Source organism: Esox lucius, chromosome 4 (genome assembly GCF_011004845.1).
Source record: "Esox lucius isolate fEsoLuc1 chromosome 4, fEsoLuc1.pri, whole genome shotgun sequence".
NCBI classification, from domain to species: Eukaryota; Metazoa; Chordata; class Actinopteri; order Esociformes; family Esocidae; genus Esox; species Esox lucius.
The window spans coordinates 16,762,647-16,785,692 of NC_047572.1; the positions used below are offsets into that span (position 1 = coordinate 16,762,647).

The window sequence follows — 23,046 nt, forward strand, 5'->3', positions numbered from 1 at the left end:
TGGACATGCGCTGGCTTGAGCAGGGGGACCTTGCGTACGCTGCAGGATTTTAATCCATGACGGCGTAGTGTGATGCTTAGGGTTTTCTTTGAGACTGTGGTACCAGCTCTCTTCAGGTCATTGACCAGGTCCTGCCATGTAGTTCTGGGCTGATCCCTCACCTTCCTCATGATCATTGATGCCCCACGAGGTGAGATCTTGCAGGGAGCCCCAGACCAAGGGAGATTGACCGTCATCTTGAACTTCTTCCATTTTCTAATAATTGCGCCAACAGTTGTTGCCTTCTCACCAAGATGCTTGCCTATTGTCCTGTAGCCCATCCCAGCCTTGTGCAGGTCTACAATATTATCCCTGATGTCCTTACACAGCTCTCTGGTCTTGGCTATTGTGGAGAGGTTGGAGTCTATTTGATTGAGTGTGTGTACAGGTGTCTTTTATACAGGTAACAAGTTCAAACAGGTGCAGTTAATACAAGTAATGAGTGGAGAACAGTAGGGCTTCTTAAAGAAAAACGAACAGGTCTGTGAGAGACAGAATTCTTACTGGTTGGTAGGTGATCAAATTCTTATGTCATGCAATAAAATGCAAATTAATTATTTAAAAATCATACAATGTGATTTTCTGGATTTTTGTTTTAGATTTCGTCTCTCACAGTTGAAGTGTACTTATGATCAAATTAAAGACCTCTACATGCTTTGTAAGTAGGAAAATCTGCAGTTTATCAAATACTTGTTCTCCCCATCTGTATATGGTAGGTCCCACAGTTGACAATATGTGGTACAGCCAAAAAAAAGCCATGAGGTTGAAGGACATGATGAGCTCCATCATTGTGAAATGAAAGAAGTTTGGAACAACCAACAATCGTCCTAGAGCTCGTCGCCCAGCCGAACTGAGCAATCGGGCAAGAAGGGCATTGGCCAGGGAAGTGCCTGAGAACGTGATGGTAAATCTGTCAGAGCTTCATGTACAGAAGGAAAACCATCTCATTCCAATCAGGCCTTTGTGGTAGAGGGCCACTCTATCCCAGTAAAAGGCAGATGGCAGCACACTGAGTGTCCTTTAGGTGCTTTATATCCAGTGGGGAACCGTCAGGGCCCTCTACATCCTCAGAGAGGGCCTAAGTATAGAAAAAAATCCATATATATTTTTATATATAATAATTAGAACTCATTGACATTGACTTCAATTAGAGCAGCGTTTTGGAATGACAGTAGAATCAACCAATCACAAATTGTCTTGTGATTGGTGGGACAATTTTATGACACTTCAAGGCCCTCTACAGAGCCTAAGTATACGTCACTAATTCAGAGCCAATAGTGTTTTCATCTACAGTTTGCGTTTTATGTAAAAAACTATTTTATCTTTAGATGACTGGTTGTGTGGTAAAATCAAAGGTAATGACGTTGCCAAAGACAGTATTGGGTGCATTCTTTTTGTGGTGCATTTTTTATTGCATGCTGGAAATCTAATACAGCGCAACTAATACAGCATATACTGTCTGTGGCCTTGAAACAATATGAGTAGTTGTGTGGTTAAATTAATTCCACCAATATTTGAGTGACTGTTTAGGCAAAAGTTTCGTTGAAACGACCCAACTGTCTTTTCTTCTAATGTGGTTCCTGCTATTGATATTTGCAATCGTTGTTTATGTTTGCTGTTTCTGTGAGCCACAGCCGTAGTCTAGCTTAGGACCATTTGAGTCTGTCATCAAACAATTGCTACTCTTACATACAGTTCCAGAAAAAATTAAGAGACAACTGCACCTTTTTCTTTCCATTTCAAAAAAGTTGAAAAGGAAGCTTTTGAGTGAGGAACAGAAGGGTGAAAATTGAACGCTTCTGTTCCTCACTCAAAACTTTCCTTTACAAAGAAAAAGGTGCAATGGTTTTAATCTACATCTTTTTTTGCTACTTAGGGCCTAGCTCCAATAGCACGCCACTGCTTTTGTCAAACTCTAAGTGGGCATGATGTCATGTGGTTTACCTCTGTGTTATGCAGCATACTTCCCCTGTTACAAGAGTCTGCGTAGGTGTGTTTGAGCTAAGACAAAATGTCCCAAAATTGGTTGAACAAGAAACCTGCTAAGCAGTTCCCCAATGAAAATGGAATCGTTAGGTTTAAGGTAAAAGTTACAATTGTCGTTAGGGTTGGCATTAGTGTGAAGTTTAAGCATTAGTGGTTAAGTTTAGTGTTAGGAATTAGGTTTCGGTTTAGGGATATGGTTAGGTTTCGAGTTATAGGTTATAGTGTGGGAGTTTGTATGTGTGTCTGTATGTGCAAGGGGCTGTAGACCAGAGGAGTGTGTGCGTGTGGATGAGGGTGGTGTTAGAATAAAAGACCAGTGAGACCAGGGACGGCCTAGTGGTTAGGTGGATACCAAGAATTTAACCTGGTATTTTCTATTTTGCAAAACTGTACAGAGAGTTTCGATGGCTCATGTTGGTACAGGAGCTATTGCAATACGTTGGTAACACTCACCCACACGTACACACACACAGACACACACACTCTCTATAAACACTTAAAGAACCAAGTCTGTGCTCCGTAAACCAACTTTCTTTTGTTTCATCTTGTACACTGCGCTGTCCTTGTCTCTTCATCCTTCACTCGGCCTTCCTTCACCTCTATCTCTCCCACTCTCTCAGTCAGTCTGATGCCAGCGGTCTCTGTGAGAGGAGTGTGAGACCGCTGCCTGTGTCATGTGACTGCTGCGACGGTCGTTTCTCAGCTGTGTGTGTGATTCCGGAGGCGTGTTTGTGATCCCAGCATTGCTCACACCACGTTCCCGTCTAGGTGGTTGGCTGCTGGCTCTCCTCAACTGCCACCTGGGAATAAAATCCAAAATACAACATTTGGCCTAAGAAGCCTAATTAAGATAAGGAATGCTGACATAAGTAAAACCTGACTAAAGTCTTACTTCCTCTGCTTCTGCGTCTCCTCCTGCATGTCGATACAGGCCATGGCAAACATTTTGAACTCTTTGTAGTTCAAGTACTGAAAGTTGACACAGAAGTCCAATATTGCAGTATTACTTTTAAAAAAGGTTCTTCAAAGAACACCTTTTTATTCCCCAAATAACTATTTGAAGAGTGTTCTGGGGTCGATTTTTAAACTGGTAAGTTGTTTATATATTAAATGTCTTTGACATTTCTCCTTGAATAACTTATATACTTTCAAAGTAAAGGACACTCAAACAACCTTTTCTTTTTATAGTGTTGAGCTAACATTTTAACTGGATAACAGACACATCAGAGCGAGAGAGGAGAGTGGGTATACCTCATCTCCAGAGACATCAAACTCGTAGAAGATCTTACTGAGGGCGTGCCCCTTCAGGTTAAACAGGAAACCAGAGGCCTGGAACTCAGCGGGGCTGATGGAGCGACCTCCATCCATGTCCAACAACTCAAACACCGGTCTGGAGTGGCGGGAGATGAAGTTTTTTTCCACATTGTACTGAAGAGAGAGGAGACACACACACACACACACACAAACACACAATGTCATACATTCACAATATAAAAACAAAAAGTCTAGACATCTTTTTTTCCATCTGTGACTAACTGCATTTCTCTACTTCCTGTTCAACTTTGATACATAGAAGGAAAAAGTCTTCAGCCGTCTCTTTTAATATGATACGATAAGCGAATTGGGAAGCAGGTTTTTGCGAAAGGGGTTTTCACCTATTTTGTCATGAGAAGTGGTTTACCATAATTCACAAGATATGTTCTTCAACAGATAATGGCCTTTAAATGGCCTTAGGCTTGACCTCTACACCTCTACTGATCACATGACTTTAACATATCATTCTACTGACCACATGACTTTGATATACAGCACTGTTGACCACATGACTTTAATATACAGCTCTACTGACCACAAGACTTTAGCGTACAGCTCTACCGACCACATTACTTTAATATGCAGCCCTGAGCACACACCTCTGTGCATCTCTTACTTAAGTGCATTAAGTAATGTCAATATAGTTCAGTTGTTCTACTTTCCTGACCACATATTTTTGTAGGGACAATCATGACAATATTGTTCAGTCAATTAATTCCTTATCTGAATTGCAATGTACACACACAAATGCAGACAAAGAAATACCACCTCGCTGCAGAGCAGGATGCAAACCAACATATAGAACTGTTCGAAGCCAATCTCTCCACTGGCGTTCCAATCTAACATGTTAAAGGTCATCATGATCTCCTTCTTCTTCAGGTCAGTCACATGGTTCATGAAGTGGTAGAATTGAATATCTGCGGGAAGAAGATACATGTCCACTCACGGTTTACGACATCACATAATTTACAAACATATACGTAAATAACAAATTAACAACACAGATTATATCCAATGTCAACACAAATGACCCTCATGACACAAATGAACTCAGGCATGAATACGTAGCCATAAATCCTAAATCTACCATTCATTCTATTTTTGTTGTGGACGTCCAGGAGTTTAAAGTAATCAGCAAGTATTTTGGCATTACGCAGAGACAGAAGACAGTAGACACTGTCGAAGTCCAGATAATGTAAAACAGTTTCTTTCTTTAGCTTCATCTTGTCTCGCTGACCACTACAGATTTCCTGTCTCACTAAAATTTTCCTGACAATGACATCACAATGGTTGAACACATAATTCTGTGTTCTTTTGTAGAATCCACATTTAACTGATCTGAATTCTGACATTACTGCAGCAGTGTTTTTAAGGAATAAGGCACAAGAGGCAGTCCTGCATTGGGAATCTAGTCCAAGCCCAATGGCGTTGCTTCACTGAGTGCCATAGCAAACAGACCAACAACTCATTAAGTTGAGAGTTTCATCTCAATACAGCGATCAGTCAAGTACTTTATTATTGGCGGCAGTGAATGTATGATGTAATGAGCCAATGCCACGCGACAGATTTTCCTAACAGTGTGATTTAAACAAGTGAGTCGTTGATAACGAGCAGACTGGAACACAACAACAACATCCACAAACAGAGACACAGGGAACTGAATCTGAACAAGTGTTTAGGGCCCAGGAGTGCGTTTTATTTTAGCAAGAGAGGTAGGGGGAGAGGGGCGAAAGTCAGAACCAGACAAGCGGCTGCCTTGAAGTGGGGGGTTGGGAGGGATGGGAGTTGGCAAACACATCTTGGGTGGCAGGCACTTGCACAGGAAAGGGTCAACCTGTGCAGAGCACATGCCTCTTCGCTATATATTGTCCTTTCCAGTTGACACGAGCCTCTCCGCCTTGGTGACGTGCATCATGCAAACCGACGTGTCATCCAAGTATTTTTTGCGCCTCACTCGCTCGGATTGACATGCGCCATCCGTTTTTTTTATGCGCCTCAACTCCAACACATCATCCATCCATGCCAACAACTCCGCCCACTTTTCCAGATTCAGCACGTGACCCTTGGAAGGTCTGCGCACGGTACCGCCGGGCGCAGCATTGTCCTCTTGTGCAGCGTGGTCGGCCTTTCTGTAATCAGCCACAGCTCCACGCTGATCCTTGGAAACCCATAAATATTGGCCCTGATGACCCTGAACCTTACAGACTTCTGTCAGGGGGCACTGCTGCCACGCAGGTTCAGGAGGTGGCGACACTTTTGCAACCACTGTTTCCATGTTCACTTTCTGCATTCCTAGAATTTCCAGAAATGCCTTGCTGTACTGTGGAGGGTCCATGAAGTGAATCTGAACATGTTATTCGATTTGATGTTGAATGAAAAGTCAAATGACTTTTCACAACATAACCAAAAGTGTAGTATTGGATCTGTTCTTTCAGTACACAGTGCATCAGTGTATACCTAAAAATAACATTAAAAAACGTATTTGTCAGAAGTTAATACATGGACATTATTCCATAAAACTTCTAGTCAGGACAACATCAGGTTATTTTATTGTGTTGCCACTAACTGGTTGCAGTATAACTCTTTTAACTCAGCATTTTTGTAAATGTCACGGTTGGGTTCCTGGACATGATGGATTGTAGAGGATGCCAGGCACAAAAGTCTCTTCCTACTAGAGGTCAGTTTGTGGTTGAGCATATTATTGGCTTAGACCAGCAGCTTGCCTAAGCAATTGCCTAACAAACATCAATGTCTGCCATTTAACCTTTGCTATTTACATCCCAAAAGAGAACAATACAGCTGACTAATTTGCAGCCTAAAACTTTACTGCAATGCACATTTTAATTGAATTGATACAAATGGTCAAAGCATGTGAAATAACCAGGGTGAATAAACAGTTCACTTGGTACACAGTGACATTTCATATCCTCATCTGTCTGATAGGTTACTGGTCAGCAACATTAAAAATTTTAACTGTCAGGGTTTTCCAATACATGTCACATAAGGAGAGTCAACAATCATCTCAATTCTTTTTTTGGGGGGGCTTCAACCTTTCTGACATATGAAAAGGGAAACAAACTAATTCCGCGGAGAGAACAAAACTGAAAAACGTATGGAATTTACTTATGGTTCGCTACATCATTTAATTTTCCCGTTCCATGTAGGTTTGCATGGCACCCATTTATTTAATCATATTACAAAATCTTAATGCAACAATCATAGGCTTAAATGACATTTCCGGAAACACATGCGTTTACTGAAAACATCAACAACATGTTTACAAAGTTCTGGATGAGATGGATCATACAAATTGTGTCTGGATGGTTGCAACATGCATGTTAGATGACTGACAACATCCTCAAAGTGAACACAGTCCACAAAAGTCTCAGTGTTTGGAAATAAGAAAGAGAACGATGCCATGTCTGAAGAGCCCTACAAAACCATGTAATGTTTGGGAAGGTTAGAATGTGAATTAGTTCCTTCTTCTGGTCTGTACTTTTAACTGGGGAATTCTTTTGCTACACATTATAAAGCCACTCTTCACACTTCAGTGCTCTTCAGAGGATACGTGTTTATCAGAAGATGTTTGATTGGAGTCCCAAGGTATGAACTAATAATTTGTTAAACGTTTTGTTGAGTTATGGATAGAATTTTTAGAATGAAATATTCACTTTAGACATAATAATATTTTCTATTCATTATGAACTCTTTAAGTGATGAACGGTAACGTGGGTAACATGTATTTTTATATTAGACATTTATTCAACTATTGATTATTTTCTTTGCTCTTCCCCCTTCTTGCCATGTAGATGAAATGCACTCAGATCCTGTCAATTTTGTTTGGCATTCTCATCCTACGCCAGACAAAAAGCCAAAGACCCAAGTTCACTCAAAGCAGCTGGACACTTCAACCAAACGGTAGACAATCACCATCTCTGATCTGAGCATCTATCTCATATTACAGTCACCTGTGAGAGAAATTCAAATGATGTTTGCGGTTTGAGTTTCAGACAGTTTAGGTAGATTTTGCCACTTGACTGTTTCAATGGTTTACAGTCGCACCTTTACTTGGTCAGTTCATATTAAAGGCACCATAAAGTGGAAATAAATGGCTGTGCGGTTGAGCTCTGCGTCAACGCTGACTGATGAGTGTGTATTGTCACCAGTTGTTGTGGTGAACGTGGACGGCTCGCTGGTCCAACATCCTCTGAGCTGTGTGGGTCCCTTCAGTGGAGAGGCGGAGAAGTGGAGAAGAGACGATGACTGGGTGTGGAGGAGAGATGGAGAGGAGAATGAGGAGATCCTGTGGAAGATGAACGGAGTCCCCAGAAAAAGGGGGAACAACTTCCTCGTAAACCTGGAGGAGAGAAACGGAGGGGGAAGCTTTACATGTCACAGGCTGGACGATTCCCTCCTAAACCAGACTATGGTCCTGGTAAACCACCTGGACGGACAGAAACGCATCCTGGAAGGATCCACCAGAACAGGTACACCGGATCTTTCTCTCCGGCGGTTTGTCGGTTGGTATTCGTACGTGGCCCTCGATATGTCCGTCGTCCGACGTTCTTTCATAATGTAGAACAAATTCTAACATTACTTCGGTCTTTTGCTTGTTTTTATTTTCAAGGCTATATGAAATGTTCTACAAGTAAACACCAACCAAGGTTTCACTGTTCCTGGAATTGTACTCCTTCATGGGTTGGCGAAGTTATGTTTGTCCAAGTTGCACGGTAATTATAATAATTACTATTACTACATGTTTATTTTATCACTCCACAGTGTGTCTGCGAGAGCATTTCATAATGTTACTTAAAGGCTGTAACACGTTCCTCAGAAGTATTGACTTCGTTTCAAATATCATTTTATTGAATGAGTCAGAGCAACGGCTGGTGTTACTCACATTTCCTGCCTCTCCTCTAATTTCCTGCCTTTCCTACAGAGGACACTTTGTAAAGGACGTCAGCTGCTCCGTGGACGCTACTGGCAAGCACTGGACGTGTTCCTCTGCCTTAGGCGACAGTGACATTGTGTGTTCTTTGGACAGTAGTGGGCAGAGTGTGTCCTGCGAGGACAGACGCTACTGTCCTTACGCTGAGGAAACCGACAGAATCAGTCTGACCGTGTACATCAGGAGTAACTACTTGCTGGAGGAATACTCCAGCCGCTTCTACTTGTCAGAGATAGGTGAAGAAAACACACACACACGCAACGCGTCTCCACACACATCCACTTATAAAAGAATCTAAAACGCGGTGCTCGTAAGCAGATGCCAACCTTGACTTCAGAACGCAGAAATGAAGTTTTGTAACATGGATCGCTGGGATAGAGGCACATAATGGTGGTTTAGTTGCCACAATTAGGAGAGCCGTGTCATTGTATATATATGAACGCATACCCAGCGCAATGTTATATGATGCTGTATTTTTTAAGTCAAGGTGGAAGTTATGATAACTCCTCCCACCCTGTCTCCATCTCTCGTATCGCGTTCGCCCCTCTCTCTATTTCTTTTCCCTTCCCTTTCACTCTCCAGTAAAACCAGACCAGGTATTCATCAAGAAGGTGAACAACAGTGCTATTGAGTGGAGCCACCCTGTCTCCTGGAACAGGCCTTCCTCCTACTTCCCCCTCACCTATCAGATCAAAGTCATCACAGGGAAGCAGCGCAAGATAGGCTGCACGTGTGATCCTCTGTCTCCGAGGTGCAAGGTGAGATGCTGTACAGAAACATCCTGACGTTCTGATCAGATGGAAAGTCGACACTGTCCATTCGTTGAATGGATGAATGACTCCTCCGACAGCTTAAAGAGGCTGAGATCCAGACCCCTGGTAGTAGCCAACATTTGAATTACTAGATGGTTTGGTGCCTTTCTTTTGTGTCTCGTCACCCCGTTTCTCCCCTTGTCCAACGCTCTCCTCTCCTCCCAGGTCTACAACACAGAGAGCAGCCAGTGGCTGGTAAAGGGCAGCGCGATGGTGTGTATCAGGGCACAGGACTCCCTGTGTGACTCCCCCTGGGGTGACTGGAAGGAGTACAGGTCAGTAACAAGACTCTCAGGTCCTCATTAGTAAGAAGGAGCCACAGCCGTTCCGTTGTATCTGATCTATTCCAGAGCTCATCTGGTTGATCATTTATCAAACATCAAATCCTTGACTAGGGTTAATCAGGGGAGTTGATTCAGAGCTTGTTCGGCTCTAAAGGAACGTTGTGAAAGGTCTGACGGTCCCAAAGAAGAGGCTTTAAAACCCCTGATCTAAGCCACCCTTTATAAAGGAAACTTTTCATTATTAAAGAGACTGACGTTATGAGTACTGTAGAACATCATGTTACAGCTAATAGCCTAGACCCAAATACAATTTTCAATTTTCTTACATTTATGAAATGGATAGGAATTCGTTGTAATTCTTTCAATTTTTCATTAATTCATGAACAGATATTCAGTGAAAACAGCACAGTAGATTTGACAGTATTTTTCTTATTTTTCAGACACAAGAAAAAGGAAAAGAGGGAGAATTAAGTGAATGAAGAACAAGGGTGTGTTCATTCTTCAACAAGAGTAGATCACTGTTCTTCACTGCACTGATGAATAATGTTTCTGTGTATTCCCTTTATAGATTGTACACATTTCCATTGTACAAACTCAGCAGTTATAAAGGTGAACTGATATTGCAGAAAGAACAAATCATTCTAAATTAATTTACTGACACAACTGAACCTACTGTATATTTTGAAATTCTTATTAATGTGCTTATTTATTTAATGATATTTATTTATTTATTATTAACAAAGTTTAAGAAGTCATTGGTAAAAGTTATTCTTTTATAAAAGACTGTAAAGTGATGTGCACTAACTAAACATGAACTGTTGTGATTTGTTGTGACTTTAAATCCAAATACACTTAAAATCTTTTGCTTACTCCTCATGTGTATGTTTTGCTTACATTATGCTGTGTTTTTCATTGCTGGATTGCTTGGAATATAAGTTGTTTCTTTTCAGGCATTTGTAATACTTTATCAGACAGCAGGAAAGTAGCGTAAGGTTGAGGAGTTTGTTTCTTAAATAACATTGCGTCAGATATGAACCCCTGCTGGAGGACCAGATGTGCATCGTTGTCAGTCACTCACACCATTCAGCCACAAATGCATGATAAAATAAATGGAAATAAGAACAACGATTAAGGAAGTTATCTATGACTAATTGTATTGTAAAATACAATACTACTATTTTACAAGAGTAAATTACACCGTAAATTTTAACTAAAAAGAACTACAGACTCCGTGTATTTTTTTAACATAGCACCCAACAAAGTAGTCTCCTTTACAATTTTATTATATATTATTTGGCTGCAGTGTACCTATTCTGAGAAAGGTAAAAGTTTAACTTGATATTGTTTGCCAAAGTTGAGCTGTATTTTTCCTGTCATCCTACAGTAAGTAGCCATGTGATGAACCGTAGCCAATTCAGAAAGAGGGGGCGCGAAGGATGCTGATAAAAGACACATTTAAACATTTGACTGCTTTATTTCCTTCTGCCTTTTCTACTCCAGTGGTTCACAATATAAGTTGTTTCTTTTCAGGCATTTGTAATACTTTATCAGACAGCAGGAAAGTAGCGTAAGGTTGAGGAGTTTGTTTCTTAAATAACATTGCGTCAGATATGAACCCCTGCTGGAGGACCAGATGTGCATCGTTGTCAGTCACTCACACCATTCAGCCACAAATGCATGATAAAATAAATGGAAATAAGAACAACGATTAAGGAAGTTATCTATGACTAATTGTATTGTAAAATACAATACTACTATTTTACAAGAGTAAATTACACCGTAAATTTTAACTAAAAAGAACTACAGACTCCGTGTATTTTTTTAACATAGCACCCAACAAAGTAGTCTCCTTTACAATTTTATTATATATTATTTGGCTGCAGTGTACCTATTCTGAGAAAGGTAAAAGTTTAACTTGATATTGTTTGCCAAAGTTGAGCTGTATTTTTCCTGTCATCCTACAGTAAGTAGCCATGTGATGAACCGTAGCCAATTCAGAAAGAGGGGGCGCGAAGGATGCTGATAAAAGACACATTTAAACATTTGACTGCTTTATTTCCTTCTGCCTTTTCTACTCCAGTGGTTCACAATATAAGTTGTTTCTTTTCAGGCATTTGTAATACTTTATCAGACAGCAGGAAAGTAGCGTAAGGTTGAGGAGTTTGTTTCTTAAATAACATTGCGTCAGATATGAACCCCTGCTGGAGGACCAGATGTGCATCGTTGTCAGTCACTCACACCATTCAGCCACAAATGCATGATAAATAAATGGAAATAAGAACAACGATTAAGGAAGTTATCTATGACTAATTGTATTGTAAAATACAATACTACTATTTTACAAGAGTAAATTACACCGTAAATTTTAACTAAAAAGTACTACAGACTCCGTGTATTTTTTTAACATAGCACCCAACAAAGTAGTCTCCTTTACAATTTTATTATATATTATTTGGCTGCAGTGTACCTATTCTGAGAAAGGTAAAAGTTTAACTTGATATTGTTTGCCAAAGTTGAGCTGTATTTTTCCTGTCATCCTACAGTAAGTAGCCTTGTGATGAACCGTAGCCAATTCAGAAAGAGGGGGCGCGAAGGATGCTGATAAAAGACACATTTAAACATTTGACTGCTTTATTTCCTTCTGCCTTTTCTACTCCAGTGGTTCACAATATAAGTTGTTTCTTTTCAGGCATTTGTAATACTTTATCAGACAGCAGGAAAGTAGCGTAAGGTTGAGGAGTTTGTTTCTTAAATAACATTGCGTCAGATATGAACCCCTGCTGGAGGACCAGATGTGCATCGTTGTCAGTCACTCACACCATTCAGCCACAAATGCATGATAAAATAAATGGAAATAAGAACAACGATTAAGGAAGTTATCTATGACTAATTGTATTGTAAAATACAATACTACTATTTTACAAGAGTAAATTACACCGTAAATTTTAACTAAAAAGAACTACAGACTCCGTGTATTTTTTTAACATAGCACCCAACAAAGTAGTCTCCTTTACAATTTTATTATATATTATTTGGCTGCAGTGTACCTATTCTGAGAAAGGTAAAAGTTTAACTTGATATTGTTTGCCAAAGTTGAGCTGTATTTTTCCTGTCATCCTACAGTAAGTAGCCATGTGATGAACCGTAGCCAATTCAGAAAGAGGGGGCGCGAAGGATGCTGATAAAAGACACATTTAAACATTTGACTGCTTTATTTCCTTCTGCCTTTTCTACTCCAGTGGTTCACAACTGTTTTTAGTTACTGTATCACATACTGATTATAGTAAGTACTTCATGTTGGCAACCACCGTTCTCTCTTACATTTTAATAAACAAAGAATGACGGTAGCAGAAAAACTGGAATACATTCCGGATAACATTTTAAGAGTCCCAATTGAGCAAAGATATATTCAGAGACTCAGAAACAATATTTCATAAAGGTGCCCTTATATTTCACAAACAATATAGGAATTGGCAGAGCACTCAGATGTAATTTTCCATACCCCTGACTTGGTCACCATTGTGCAGCCCTTATCACCACTGGGTTCTTTAGGTTCCCCATCTCCCCATTTGGAAAAGGTTAGGGGTTGGCCATTCAAATCCACCTTAAAGTTGGCTTGTTTGCTGTTGTCAACATTGACCCATGCCTGTTCAAAACCCCCTTCAAAGACTTGAGTGAGAGCAACATTCTCTTCTTCATTTTTCGGCAAAGCCAGCACAAACCCCATCTTGGAACAGAACTGAACAGCTTCGTCGAAAGAACCCTGCGTCTTGTCTGACACAAAGTATCTGTTGTTAACTCTTCTGGTGAAGTCATAATTTATGGCTGTAGAGAAACCATGGTGTTAATATAGTGTAACACTGAAAGTGGAACCAAGGGTTGCCATGCTATATTTCACATATATTGTTCAAAATTACAGAATAATCAATAAGGTAATCAAACATGTTGCATTCAACGCATAACTCTCTGATCATGCTATCTGAAAATCACTGCCTTACCCAGCTCCAGTTTTCTGATGCTGTTATGCAAGTCTGTGAAAACAGAAAATGCGATTATCAAATTAACCAGAAATAATTATATTAAAAAGTATGTTATCAAGAAAAGATGTCAGTAGTGTACCAATTCCTCCGACTTCACATTTTCCTGGAATCCCCGGCAATCCTCTTTCACCTATGAAGAGAAAATAGGAGTACAGTTCATCATTATACACATCTACAATTTCTGCCAATAACCCTGATAACATCAGTGGAACAATCTAATCTGTTTCACAAGCTTCAATTTGCATTTTACCCCAAAATCAACAGAAATCTATTTCTGTAGAAGATGACTACAATGCATCATGAAAATGCATCTTGTTGGCCAAGATCTCGTGATACATTGCCCCATCCATCCTCCCCTCAATACGGTGCAGTCGTCCTGTCCCCTTTGCAGAAAAACATCTTTGGAAGGAGCTGAAAGTCTGTATTGCCCAGCGACAGCCCTGAAACCTGAAGGATCTGTATGGAGGAGTGAGCCAAAATCCCTGCTGCAGTGTGTCAAATACTTATTTCATGCAATAAAATGCAAATTAATTACTTAAAAATCATACAATGTGATTTTCTGGATTTTTGTTTTAGATTCCGTCACTCACAGTTGAAGGGTACCTATGATAATAAATACAGACCTCTACATGCTTTGTAAGTAGGAAAACCTGCAAATTCATCTGTGTATCAAATAGTTGTTCTCCCCACTGTATGTGTCTATACAGCTCCGGAAAAAATTAAGAAACCACTGCACCAAAAAAGTAGAAAAGATAAGTTTTGAATGAAGAACAGAAGCGTTAAATTTGCAGTGGTCTCTTAATTTTAACCCTTCTGTAATTTAACCCTTTTCGACTTTATTGGAAAGGAAAGAAAAAGGTGCAGTGGTCTTTAATTTCTTCCAGAGCTGTATTTTCAATTGTTAAAGAATGGTTAACTAATGATTTTAAATGTGAGTAACTAAGTACTGCTTCCCCATTTTAATACGTAAGTAATCTAGTGATGCACTTTTATAAACCACTCTTGAGTATTTAACGACATGGCCTGGGGCCACAGTAATCTGGCCTGCCTATGGTGCTCATGTTCCACTGCAGCATGGATTCAAATCCAACCTACTACTCTTTCACCAAAAATCTCTTCAATCCTTCACTGTCTCTATCCAGTAAAAGCATAAATCCCTCAAAACATCTTTCAAAAAACGTAGACACTAATAAATCAAAGACCATATAATTGAATGTTCTGTTAAGTAATTAAAGTGTGGGCTATTGATAAATATAGATGTACATTTGTTCAAGCACATTTATTCTTTGTTTGAAAGGAAAATGATTAAAAATAGTGGGCTCGATTCTTACCCATGCTGCTGCATATGATATAACAACAATCACAAATAGTATGATTATTACTGCTCTGCTACTGATGTGAGCAACACTTAAGTACTTACAGTCATACACAAAAATATTGGCACCCTTGTACTTTCATCAAATTAATCACAAATGTCTCTGAAAATAAACAGAATTTGACCAAAGTATTTGGTCTCTACAACTCTGTATATCACTATGTTACAAAACCTTTTTTTTTATTCAGAATCTAATACATCCATTCAAATCAGAATATTAACTGGAGCTGACAAAAGTATTGACACCATACATTCAATATTTACAATATTTACAATATTTATGGATAAGCTTCCCCAAAACATTCACCTTTTCCATCTTTGAGTTCTTTTCCATCTTTGAGTTTGGTGAAGGGTGTTGCAATACCATGTTATTGAGTTAACAAATATGATTAGAATAGTATTTAAGACCCTACCCCTCGCTCCAGCCGCCCCACGCGGTCCAGGTAGACCAGGCATGCCTATGTAATCAATACATGAATTAAATCCACCATCAAGCACAAAAACAATGTACAATTCAGCCAGTCCATAAGTGCATACTGTGTGCTACGCCACAGTTTTTACCAAAATCAGCATCAGTTTATGGTAATTATATGGTTAGACAGTTTCACTATTGTTATTAGGACATTTACCTCCAGAAGGACCAACAGGTCCGGGAGGTCCGGGAGGCCCAGGGACCCCGTGAGGCCCCGGTAGACCTCTAGGACCTTGGCATTCACAATCCTGGGTCTGGCCTGGCAGAACCAGCAGGGAAAAGGCACATAGCCCTAAAGTCAGAAGTCTGTTTAGAGCCATAGCCTAGAACAGCAGTAAGAGGACAAAGAGACCATCAGGACAATATCAATGATGACAACATTTACAGTCAATTGGATTTCCATTAATACAAATTAAATAACTATTTAAATGTAATGTGCAGAAGTGCCACTGAAGTTGTTGTAAGCTGAGTGACTCTCCAAAAAGTGAGATGGACTCTATAAACCCAACATTTTCACAAGGCTCTTCCCAATTGCACAAGAAGTTGTGTCCCCTAGAGTTTGCTGGAGAGCAGTGATATCAACATGCTGATTTCCTTTAAAAACACGGTATGTTGATGCAATTATTAACAAGTACTCAAAGAAAAACAAGAGAGTTACCATGTTGAACTATAGACTGGGCAGGTAAACAGACTATTTCTACAAGAATCAATGGTTGTATTCGTTGAAACTACCTTTGAGCAGCATTAAAACTTATACATTGTGTATTAAAATAGCTATATATTGTGTACTAAAATATGCTCAAATGTGATAATTCATTTACTAAGGTATATATGTCATACATATATAGCTAGCTCAGATTAAAAACAAAGTTACATACCAGTAAATTGCTGAGAAGTGATGTAATGCTTTTGTGCTGCTTTGCAGTAGAATGATATTGAACGCAGTTTTGTGCAAGCATTTATAGAGACAAAGATAAACAACATGTTGCTCCAGAGGATTGATGCTTATCTGGAAGTATGTTTTTTTATAGTTCACTGGAAAATGCCTCTTTTGGAATGTGGGACATAAGCCAGGGTCAGCCCAATGTTCCCACTTATTTCAACACTGATTCCTTAGAATATTCTACTGAGGACATGAAAAGCTAGAATCATCATTTCCCTGCACTGTTTTTGTAAAAGAAAACCATGGATGGGACTGGATAGATGTAACCACATTGAAGATTATAGAGAGAGTTGGGGTTACATGGACTGACCATGATTACAAAAGGAACGTCTGCATCCTATTATGAGGCTTTAAACTATGTGCTACAGTGAGTTTGTTTCAAATATATGTCAGGAAACATGCTAATACTTTGTTTTCCACTTGGGTACACCAGTCAAACGTACCTCATGAGATTATTCAGAAATCACGTTCCTCCAAATGAATAAATAGATATAATGAAATTATAGGACCAAAAATGTATGATTGCTCTTTTAAACAAATCTCTGTTTAATCTCCATCCATCATGCACATTCCACTATAGTTTGATTCTACTTCTAGTGTGTTTTAAAAAGGACTCACTTGGCTGTCAAATCACATAATTATTTCCTTCATTGATTGTTTGTTCACCCCCTTTTTGCAGTTTACTGCCAGGCTTCTCAACCTTACTATTTTCAGTACAGAAACTCACACATCTACTGTAATATACAGACAGTATTGTACATTGTACTATAGACTTCCATGCATTTTCTATTCATATATTTCTTGTTGAACTCAAAGTTGAGATTTTACTAATTACTTAAACTGTGTATGTGATACTGACTTCTACTCAAATGTTGAATATTTTTCAGCATCAACACTGACTCATTTATTCATCTTAGTTACACAAAAAATAAAAAAGATTCTAATGTAATCCAATTGTCTAGTATGTTTATTTTGCAACCATTATTCTTCCAATTAAATAAAGAAATCCATCTTTCTATTCCAACAAGAATTACCCATCCCTTTGCAGGCCTGTGCTTTGTATGTACCGTAAGGTTGCAGAATTATGGTCAAGTTCCAATGTTTTCCGGTAATATCAGTTTACTGTAGATGCAGTGATTCTTTGGAGATTTCCAAGGGAATTGTAGGACATTTTTAAGAATTTAGCACCCATTCCTTTCTGGCCGCTATACTATTCAAAGCAAAACCTCAAAATAAAGCTCTAGGGATTTGGTAATGTATTATGAGTTTAGCATCTGTTTGGGAACTCACATGAAAGACAATTGATTGTCAGTGAGTTTAAATAACCATGTCTCTGTCATTAACAGTCATGGGTAGTAACCCATGAAAGGGCAATGCATACTAGGAAATTATATTGGAGGTGTGGTTTGGTGTCACGGTGTAGGTGGCAGAACACAGGCACAGAGTTGGGAAACATCCTTTTAATGTTCTTCTTTATGAACAGAAAACAACAAAAGGGCCGCAAACCGCAAAGTGCCACACATAACACAAACAGCACCAACAATGATCCATGTGAAACAAGGGTAACAGAAATATGATTCCCAATTAGAGGCAACGCAGCGCAGCTGCCTCTAATTGGGGGACAACAAAAACTGCAGTGCTGAGATACCTAGAAGCCCTGACTGTGGCCCCCAGGAAGGACCTGGGATGCCTAGAGGCCCCCAGCCAGGACCTGACATTGGGTATATCCCACAATTATTTTAAGCTAATACAACTCAAATCTAGACCCCATTTTTCTTAACTGGTTTGACTACAAAAGAAATTCAAGTTACTACCTGTACACAGACATTTTCAGTGCAGCCAGTTTCCTCAAATGTTTTGAGGGATGAGAACACATTTAGGTTTACAGTGTATCTACTGTACGGAATACATCAGCTGTTCTCAATCAATGTTTCTAGTAAAATAACAGTTCTATGAGTAAATACTTTCTTTCATCAACCTCAATAAATACTATTGTGAAAACAAATGTGTAAATAGATCGAAACAATCCCCACTAAGTTTCAGCCTTGCATCTCTGTAATTACAACGAATTGTGTTGAGGCTCCTAAAGACTGAAGCAGTAAAGTCTCTGCCTTGCAGTTCAGCTACAGTGGGGAGAACAAGTATTTGATACACTGCCGGTTTTCCTACTTACAAAGCATGTAGAGGTCTATAATTGTTTTCATAGGTACACTTCAACTGTGAGAGACGAAATCTAAAACAAAAATCCCGAAAATCACATTGTATGATTTTTTTTAGAATTAATTTGCATTTTATTGCATGACATAAGTATTTGATCACCTACCAACCAGTAAGAATTCCGTCTCTCAAAGACCTGTTCGTTTTTCTTTAAGAAGCCCTCCTGTTCTCTACTCATTACCTGTATTAACTGCACCTGTTTGAACTTGTTACATGTATAAAAGATACCTGTCCACACACTCAATCAAACAGACTCCAACCTCTCCACAATGGCCAAGACCAGAGAGCTGTGTAAGGACATCAGGGATAAAATTGTAGGCTGGGATGGGCTACAGGACAATAGGCAAGCAGCTTGGTGAGAAGGCAACAACTGTTGGCGCAATTATTAGAAAATGGAAGAAGCTCAAGATGACGGTCAATCTCCCTCGGTCTGGGGCTCCATGCAAGATCTCACCTCGTGGGGCATCAATGATCATGAGGAAGGTGAGGGATCAGCCCAGAACTACACGGCAGGACCTGGTCAATGACCTGAAGAGAGCTGGGACCACAGTCTCAAAGAAAACCATTAGTAACACACTACGCCGTCATGGATTAAAATCCTGCAGCGCACGCAAGGTCCCCCTGTTCAAGCCAGCGCATGTCTAGGCCCGTCTGAAGTTTGCCAATGACCATCTGGATGATGAAGAGGAGGAATGGGAGAAGGTCATGTGGTCTGATGAGACTAAAATAGAGCTTTTGGAGGAAGAAGAAGGATGAGTACAAGGATGAGCATCTTTGGGGATGCTTTTCTGCAAAGGGGACAGGACGACTGCAACGTATTGAGGGGAGGATGGATGGGGCCATGTATCGCGAGAGCTTGGCCAACAACCTCCTTCCCCCAGAAAGAGCATTGAAGATGGGTCGTGGATGGGTCTTCCAGCATGACAACCACCCGAAACACACATCCAGGGCAACTAAGGAGTGGCTCCGTATGAAGCATCTCAAGGTCCTGGAGTGGCCTAGCCAGTCTCCAGACCTGAACCCAATAGAACATCTTTGGAAGGAACAGAAAGTCTGTATTGCCCAGCGACAGCCCTGAAACCTGAAGGATCTGTATGGAGGAGTGGGCCAAAATCCCTGCTGCAGTGTGTGCAAACCTGGTCAAGAACTAAAGGAAACGTATGCAAAATCGGCAGTGTATCAAATACTTGTTCTCCCCACTGTACGTCATTGCGGTCAGATGTAAATCATTAGTGGACATGACTATATTAGTAAATACAGTGTGAAAAACACAACATGGAAGATCATATCTCGCATGTCGCTTGAGATTTGTTGGTGGACTTGACAAGTACATTTGTACAAACATTAATAAAGGGGAGTACAGGAACATGACTCGGGATCAATTTCATGTCACATGAATGGAAATCCCGGTCAGCTAGCTTTTCAAAAAGGTGTGCAGGCCAAACGCCGCTGATGTCCATTATTGCAATGTGCGGTCAGCAAGAGTATCTCCAGAATGCCACTATTCCTAATAAAGTCTGGGTCAAAGGTAGTGCCCTATAGAAGAAAAGGGTGCTATTTAGGATCAAGACTAAGTCAGCAGTGTGTGGTTAACCAGAGTTAAACCACTTGTTCACTTCCTTCAGAAGAAAGCAGAAGAGTTCCTGATGACATAACAATCTGTCAGACCTATTGTAGAACTTCCAACTTTGCTGAATGATAATGTCAACGAAACCATGTTACTGCCTAGGAGGGACGGAAAAAACAATAGTCAGAATGCCCACGTGCATGCGAACACATAGAAAACCCATTTAATCTGTTGTTCACGGAAGTTTATGGGTCATTTATTAAAAAAAAGCCTTTGATTGCCAATCATTTCCATTACTTTCAGTGGTGAAGTAGAAAAGCTGAGAAGTGAAATGACAACGGTGAACTGTGAATCATAGTCATGTTAAATGACTGTTGGCTAAAATTAATAGTTAGATGGTAGTTGGGGCTGAAGTAGCTTCATTTAGTTTTGTGCTTTTAAAGCAGTTGTTCTGACTTAACATCACCTGGCTTCCATAGTTGGAGAGTAACTTATCAAATAGAACTCAGAAAGTGTCATAAAATAGAATCTTCTGGAATGTCAGAAATGTACAGTCATAGGCCTAGCTTTAAGCTGACATGTTAATTTTTTAGGGTCACCTTATTAGTCATTTTCTTTCCTTTTTTGACAAACACCAGCCATTGCCCTGAAGTCAGGGGTTCAATTCAAATCCCTTCATATTTCTAATGTGTTCAATGTGAGCTAGAATTTCACCCAAAAAAAATCCTATGTTTTGATCACCAGTCAATAACATGTTAAATTATTAATTAGATTATATTAGAGAGACTTTTTGGTGTTTTTGGATTGAATGCTTCCTTTAACATGCTGCGAAACATCAGAAAGTGTTTTCACAACACTCTTAAAGACACATACCAATATCAAAGTTGAAGAACCACCTTTGGTGTTTCAGAGAAACGTTCTGTTAAGAAATATCTGTGTATCATAGAAAGTAGAGGTTACATTCAAACACCCTGCAAACCCCAAGTCTCTGCTTGGGTGCATTACATTGTTTAATTAGTCACACAAGATGTTTTGAGTGTTTTTATTTTTAATATTACAGTGTACATCAGCTAAAATAACTACAGTTTACAGCTCTAGACAATTATTTTGTACCCATTTGACTACAATTATCAATTCATAATTGCTTATCACTGTAGCCTGGGTAAAATCAGTTTGGCTGTCTAAAGACGTTATGGAGATGGTAATGGAGATGCTTGGGTACTGCAGAGAGCAATATGATGGACCAAATCTGTTAACTTTGACAGGAAGGCCTAAATATTTACAGCCGCAATGAATGAGTGTAGCCAATGAATTGTGTAGGATCTAGCTAATGTTTACCTTCTTAGTTCTAAAAAAACACTCTGTTTAAGCTGTCTGACCCAAGCCTCTTAGCTATTCCTCTTTAAGGGAAATGACAGTTTAAGCTATTCACTGAATCATTTTACATGCTATGTTGAAACTTATCAGAGGTCTCTGATTCCATTGTCCATCCTGGAAGAATATACTGATCGGGTCTCTGTCAATTGTTAGCTGGACAAGCAGAATTTTGCATATGAAACACACATATTCATTGAATAGGCCAATTCTTTTTTGTTAAGGTGTGTTCACAATGGTTCACCATACCATTTAAGAATCCTGCATGGGAATCATGTTGCTTGCTGTGGTTAAGATCTAACTTTGCAAACCACAGTAACCTGAGCTTCCACTGGTTCAGTATTGGTTTAATTCAACAGTAGCCTGACTTGGTTCCCATACAAAACTGTCTGGCACGTTTCTTGTCTATTTTTGCTTATTAAAACTTGTAATAGCCACTATCAACACAAAGCTAGCCTAAACTATCCGCTGCTGTCTACAAAAGTCAACAAACATGTTTGCCCCCTGTGTTAGAATGCGTTACATTTGACCATGACCTGGGATTCAATGAGCTGCCTAAACTAGGTAATAAAGACTGTACATGATTGACTTATAAATGTAGGGTCAGAAAGACTTCTCATTTTTCTACATCTCCCTCCCTCTAAATCTTACATCATTACATCACATTCCCCTCCATCTCCTGAGAACGTGATCCACAGTGACGTTACAGTACATAGGCAAAGCTGAGCACTGAAATTAAAATATATATAATATTTTTTTTGTGTTGATGTTAACAACATTTTTTGGTGATGCAGAGAAGCACCACCTTGCCCATAAAACACACAAAATTTACATTGACAACAGTAAGGATAATATTTATATGCATGCCAGTCTCACTTGGCTGCATCACTTATTTTAGTTTTAATAGTCTCTACAATTAAGACACTCATCCATCAAGAAATGCCACCAGTAATCTAGTCGCTGTTCCAAGGCATAGAACAGAAGCAAGGACATGCCCGGTACAGTATTAGGCAACGACAACATTGACTTATTTTCCAAATCTACTAACCAAAACAAGCAGCATGTGCTGCCTTGAATGTTTAGTTAGTCACAGAAATAAGTTGTTGGTTGAATGTGCATCAGAGTGGGCATTCTGAGCTGTTGGTGTCTCTGGCTCGCGTCATCAATCTGATCCGCGGACTCTGCCGGCTAATTAGTATTTTGGAGGAATAAAGACACGTCGCATGCGCTGATAGTTTCTTCGTATTCACGTGTAGTCCTTCAGCGACCCCGAAACAGGCAAGAAGGACGTTGGTAGATACACATCGTTGAGGAACGTATTTTCGATTCGCTTCGGCCTTGGAGAATATTAGTCTGCAACTAGTTTGTGTATACGACTATGGAACTCTTGTATTATTGAAGGAATTTTACGTTAGAAACCTTTCTATTGTATCAGTGAAACGTGTTTTGCTGACTAGCAGTTACAACTGTTGCTTGCTCTGTTCACTAATTGATTTCCATATAACCATTTATGTAGTTATCTGGGTAATACCTCCTAAATTGATACGGTAATATTTGAATATTGATTTGTTCTTATCTCTGTAACATTGCAGTTTTACAACAATAAAATTAAAAAGAGGAAACAAGAATCCAGTAAAGTGCAAGAAAGTTCAAGTCTTGTGTGTTCCTTGGAAAA

The 23,046-nt window shown here is 39.6% G+C and overlaps 3 protein-coding genes across 3 annotated transcripts; 1 reads left to right on the plus strand and 2 right to left on the minus strand.

The window, feature by feature from the left end:
• Window positions 1-2,606: 2,606 nt before the first annotated feature.
• On the minus strand, window positions 2,607-4,562 carry LOC105006257 (EF-hand calcium-binding domain-containing protein 9). Its single transcript, XM_010864700.3, has 5 exons — window positions 4,427-4,562; window positions 4,108-4,256; window positions 3,277-3,453; window positions 2,918-2,994; window positions 2,607-2,825 (listed from the first exon to the last, which is right to left on the minus strand). Exons 1-5 carry the CDS (start codon window positions 4,560-4,562, stop codon window positions 2,642-2,644), a joined length of 723 nt encoding a protein of 240 aa, XP_010863002.2. The 3' UTR covers window positions 2,607-2,641.
• Window positions 4,563-6,643: 2,081 nt separating this feature from the next.
• Window positions 6,644-10,046, plus strand: il12ba (interleukin 12Ba). Its single transcript, XM_020045777.2, has 7 exons — window positions 6,644-7,257; window positions 7,506-7,826; window positions 7,967-8,069; window positions 8,279-8,523; window positions 8,870-9,045; window positions 9,265-9,374; window positions 9,824-10,046. The coding sequence occupies exons 1-7, from the start codon at window positions 7,149-7,151 to the stop codon at window positions 9,852-9,854; spliced, it is 1,095 nt and encodes a 364-aa protein (XP_019901336.1). The 5' UTR covers window positions 6,644-7,148; the 3' UTR covers window positions 9,855-10,046.
• Window positions 10,047-12,576: 2,530 nt separating this feature from the next.
• LOC105006255 (pulmonary surfactant-associated protein D) lies at window positions 12,577-16,263 on the minus strand. The gene is made up of 6 exons (XM_010864698.3): window positions 16,149-16,263; window positions 15,428-15,593; window positions 15,212-15,256; window positions 13,503-13,553; window positions 13,382-13,414; window positions 12,577-13,208 (listed from the first exon to the last, which is right to left on the minus strand). The coding sequence occupies exons 1-6, from the start codon at window positions 16,227-16,229 to the stop codon at window positions 12,829-12,831; spliced, it is 756 nt and encodes a 251-aa protein (XP_010863000.1). The 5' UTR covers window positions 16,230-16,263; the 3' UTR covers window positions 12,577-12,828.
• Between the last annotated feature and the right edge of the window lie 6,783 nt (window positions 16,264-23,046).